Raw genomic sequence first — 4,986 nt, 5'->3', positions numbered from 1 at the left:
ATGCACTTATAGATAAAGTTAATGTATTTATTCAACTTAAATAGCTGCGCTATAGTTACTTAAATATGAACTAGTGCCAGGTTCTATTGTTCTCTAAATTGACAATATTTGAGTAAGATAAGAACGGAAAAGGCTGATAATTTACCATTTCAACTTTGTTGATATATCCAAAATAAGAACGGAAAAGGTCTCTTTGAAGTTAAATGATTTTCTCGTTGCCATGTTCCCACCAATAACGTGGCTCCATTCTCTGCCTTTAAAAGCACACACAACCCACAATTCTATTCGCTCCGACGAAGGGCTAACGCTCGCAACGTCAGCTTTTGTAATCGTTACGGTGGCCAATTTACTACTTCAACTTTGTTGATATATCCAAATTATTTCGTTACTCCCACCGACGCAGCCCCAAACAGTTACTTTATTCAAATTACCTTAGGCCATAAAAAATAGGAAACTTCGGCGAGAATTCATAGCTTTGATATTGAAAATATACCCATGGTAATTACAACTGAGCAGGCTACAAAATGAAATAAAAAATACAATTAAAATTTTCTTCTTATCTAAGCAAGGTTGGTGTTAAGTTTGATCGTATAAATGCAAATTGAAGTTACGAGTATAAACTAAGCTGCCAACTACCACGGGAACCCATTTTGCTAGAAAGACTATAAACAATTATATTTTACCCAAAATTCCACTAGAATTGAACAAGAAATGTACCGATAGACAGCTGCACAATGAAGACATAATAATAATGCAAAATCTATGTCTAAAAACTACTGTGGCTTTTCTTATTTTTTTTGAATCACTAAAACGAAAGAACTCGAACGACTTGGAATAAATGGAAATTATTATATGCAAAAAGTTTACGACTTAATATGTCCCAAAACCAACGAAAATCTCCAAATGTAATAATTTCACGATAAATGACAACAAATCAATATTTCGGCCATAATTTGTACAATGATAGAATAATTTTAATAGATCCAATTCATTCACCATTCTTTACAGCTCAACCGGTCGAGTCAAAGAACGAACAAAATACAAGTTCTAGATTGAAACCCGGAAAAATAAAACTTGAATTGTAACAAAACTTGAACTTTACGACCACAGAATGCTAAACATTTGTCTGAAACTAAAACACATAAATCTTCCCTCAACAAAGCTATGCAAGACTTGCTACTATGGCAATACGCTTTTCCAAAGTTCGTGTAAAGATTTCTTTTTTTTCCGATAAATCATATCAATTATGAGACTGCGCTTTCTATTTAATGCTACTTCTTAGAATTTCTCATTAAGTGTTAAGATGGTTTGTTTTGCAAATAAACAGCTTTCTAATTATTTGAAGAAACTGTACATATTGTCTTGTCAAAGAACAATTTTCGAGTTCATAACTCTTTCTAGTTAATTACATCGCCTGATGCTGAAGTGTACTCAAGGGGAAAATTGATAAAACGCATATTGACTCTTAGTTTATCTATTTCTATATATATTGCCGACGATTTCGCATTCTAGGCGTGACTAGTTGCGTTTGTACTGAGTGAATGAGGCAGACGTGTAGAAAGATTCCGGAAATGTCTTTCGTTTTGGTGAGTAACAGCTTGTGCAATGCATATCAGTTATAAAACTCTTATAAAAGTGCAGTTTCTTACCGACAGTTGCCTGATAAGTTTGTCCAATATTTAAAGTCAATCAGGAAAACCCCAGCTTCTGTATGGTCAGGAACCCCTAAAGCCTCATTTATATTAAAATTCCCTTGAGCCATAGCCACCCTCCGGCTCCCTGACTGATACCTTTTTTTAAAAAATTTCCAGTTCATTTAAAAAGTGAGCTTCAAGCATCAGACCTATTGAACGTTTGATCATGTTAACGGTGAGAGGTGTAACTGGGCCCAGGCTAATATATTATTATTATTATTATCATTATTCAACAGGGATTGTGTCTTACTTATGGTTTTTTAGCCAACCTTCCAACAGCTGTTAGCATTGAGTGCTACGCATGTGTAGATTACCCAGGTTCTCCCACCCCATGTGGGGACGACGCTACGGTGCTGACCTGTCCATCTTATCTGGACTCTTGCGTTACAATGGTGATGGGCTTTGACTACTCAGGCTATAACTTGACAACGATCGCTAAAAACTGTTCCTCGGTTCAATACGGTGGCTGCAATGAGAGTTACATTTGCAATTCCGTGAACAATTCAGTGGTCTCATCTGGTGGAATCCTAACTGAGTGTTCAGTGAGCTGTTGCCAAAGCGATCTGTGCAATGGGCCAGGTATTTTACTCAGTAAGGGGGGAGGGGGTGGGGGAGGAAGGGGGCTGGGATGGAAACTCCCATGATAGAATTAAAGGTGATTTTCAAAGAGCTCTAAAGGATATCAGAGCCTTGTTTTGACGGTGAGGTAAAGTATTATTTCACACTGAAAAGTACCAATAGTTGATCCGTAGGTTTGACCATCAGTCTAATTTAATACTTTAAATTAATCCAGTTAAAGTGACACCGAACATGCTCTCCAAAGGTTTTTTGAGGATAGCTGAAAAATGAATCTTGATTATCTAGCTGCAATTTTATGATGATGATTAGGAATTTTAGGGACATTTCGAAGAAAATTTCAATTGTATTGATGCTTCAAATCATGCAAGAACCAGATTAACGAACCTATCAGGCTGCCTCGTTGAAGATATAGAAAACTTTAGGACGCTTTAGATGCCTTGTTTAAAGGAAAACTCGAAACATTAAATGTTTCAAAAATTTGATTAAAAAGTAGCAAAAAATTTCAACCGCCTATTTTCTGATTTGGGATGATTTATTCCACAGCCGGACCATGTCCAGAAGCTACAGATGGGCCAGTTGGGCCAGAGCCTCCCGCTCCTGGACCAGACACTCAGAGGTATTTTGCTGGGTATCCTGTGTCTTAACATCTTGGGTCTTTATAGAGAAGCAAAAATATGCTGAGACAAAGAGATTTGACTGGATGGTAACCTTTTCCTGAAACTAATCCTACTCCTAACCTATGCGGTTTTTTGTTTCTGACTGTTTTTTTTTTCCTGAAACTAATTGACATACAAAAAAACACTTTCTTAGTTTGAGTAGTTGTTTTTGTACTGCTAACAGTTTGAATATTTTTTACTAGTTTTCGCCTGATCTATAGGGTGTTTACAGGCATTCTTTACTTCTTTCACACCATAGATTCCATATTCCCTTTACAGTTTTAAAAAAAACAGTGAACAAGCTACTTCGCGAGACGCCAATCCATTTAGATTGAAATAACAAGCAGAGTAGTAAAAAAAGTGCAATTTCTTGGAACTTATGTCAATACATTTTTTTGGCGAACTTACTGGGAAGTATGGTTATTAACGTTCAAGTATTAAACTTATAATCGTCGTTCTCATTTCAGTCGTTTGCAGTATTACATTGAAACCATGAGTGCCTTACTAGATCAGGTAGGCATCAGGCATGAGGACCTAATTCAAAGCCCTCTAATATTTCCATTTGAAAATTGTGGAGGGAGCGAGTCTAGATAAAAAAATGAGTCAGTTATCCACAAGAGATACATACAATACAGTTCAGAATACTGACTAACAAATAAAATAAGTTGATTAACTACAAGAGATTCATGCAACAATTCATTCTGTTTGTTCTTCTGTTGTTGTAGATGGAAAGCATCGTGGAGAACGAACTCGGAGGAAATGAGAATAGAAGGGAATTGAAAGGTATCAATTTGAGAATAAAGAAATTGCAATAATATTGAGATGATTTAAGATTTGTCGCTGCCGTCAGACAGGGACACCGCAACAGATTGCGCCAATCACTGCGGGCCCAGTAAACCCACCCATCCCACCCAGGGGAAGACATCTATCACACAGTAATCTCGTGTGTGGGAAATTAACGTCTCCTACCCCCAACCTGGCAGGAGACGGGACCTCCATTTATTCGTCCCTATCTGAGAAGACTAGAATATCTAACCATTTCTTGATGTTATAGAAAGGTAGCATATCCTTCTCAATTATTTTAAGACCCTGAGTGTTGATCCGGCCTGGGCTCGAACCCTCGACCCCCCGCACAACAGTCCAGCGCTCTATCCATTGAGCTAACCGGGAGGCGGTTAGATCCTATACCATTCTTTATATCTAGTTTTAAAAATCTTTTTGTGAAACTTTTTCCTCTATTCCTAAATATCTACCTAAAGAATAGTTTTGTTAACCTACAGTACGTGTGCGAAGATCTCTCACAGATGCGAAACCGGCGCTGAATAATGAAGGAGAAAAGCTTGAAGCTTTCGTTGATCAGTTGAAAAACAATGCTGCAGTGGCGATGAAAAAACTCCAAGCTAAACAAGGTATTCAATAAATAGCCTTTTTAACCGGTGGATAAAAGGGACCAGATGAAACTGAAAGCATTGGAGCCATGAAAGTAATAACAAGGGTCAGTTGCGATTGCAGTTTTCTCCTCTTATTCTTCTCGTGATTCCAGCGCTCAAAAAGCTCACAACACAGCCAGCCACACGTGCTACACGAAGTTGATTACGTACGTCCATTGGTAACGAGTTCTAAATATTGGCTTCTCTCTCTTGAAAAGATCTTTTCTAATTTACGGCAAGTTTTTACTCTTTTTTTATGGTACGATATTATTAAATTTCAGATCGACGCAAAAGACGTGCTGAAATGAAACTGCCGGGACAGAAACGACATGCCAAGAGAAACCAAGTGTTGAATGAAGCCATTAAAACTATCCAAGAAACATTTTCAAGGCTGTCTGCGAAAAACCACTAAATGGGTAAGTAGAGGACATGAGGAAACACATAGACGACGACCCGGGACAGAGTATCAGTATTATTTTTTTCTTTGCAGAGTGAAAGTTTTTGATCGATTATAAAAAGGTTACCTCTCTGGCAAACTCTTAAATATATCCACCATAACCTAGAGTGAATTAATGAGCTGTAAAGATGTGCTCGGCATCATTGCTGAATCCATCATTAAGGCCATAA

The 4,986-nt window shown here is 37.5% G+C and overlaps 1 protein-coding gene across 1 annotated transcript; it reads left to right on the top strand.

Moving 5' to 3' along the window:
* The first annotated feature begins 1,425 nt into the window (after positions 1 to 1,425).
* On the top strand, positions 1,426 to 4,775 carry LOC148719658 (uncharacterized). The gene is made up of 7 exons (XM_088739491.1): positions 1,426 to 1,586; positions 1,931 to 2,273; positions 2,817 to 2,889; positions 3,397 to 3,442; positions 3,655 to 3,712; positions 4,210 to 4,338; positions 4,641 to 4,775. Exons 1-7 carry the CDS (start codon positions 1,542 to 1,544, stop codon positions 4,769 to 4,771), a joined length of 825 nt encoding a protein of 274 aa, XP_088595617.1. The 5' UTR covers positions 1,426 to 1,541; the 3' UTR covers positions 4,772 to 4,775.
* Positions 4,776 to 4,986: the final 211 nt, after the last annotated feature.

The sequence above is a fragment of the Stylophora pistillata genome, chromosome 11 (genome assembly GCF_964205215.1).
Source record: "Stylophora pistillata chromosome 11, jaStyPist1.2, whole genome shotgun sequence".
In the NCBI taxonomy this organism is placed as follows: Eukaryota; Metazoa; Cnidaria; class Anthozoa; order Scleractinia; family Pocilloporidae; genus Stylophora; species Stylophora pistillata.
This window is presented reverse-complemented; position numbering and strand designations above follow the sequence as displayed.

Excerpts from the sequence above, each read along its gene's own strand:
- LOC148719658 (XM_088739491.1), top strand. The coding sequence starts at position 1,542 with ATGAGGCAGACGTGTAGAAAGATTCCGGAAATGTCTTTCGTTTTG. Across the intron at positions 3,713-4,209 it reads GAATAGAAGGGAATTGAAAG|TACGTGTGCGAAGATCTCTC; the intron begins GTATCAATTTGA and ends GTTAACCTACAG. Across the intron at positions 4,339-4,640 it reads AAAACTCCAAGCTAAACAAG|ATCGACGCAAAAGACGTGCT; the intron begins GTATTCAATAAA and ends ATTAAATTTCAG.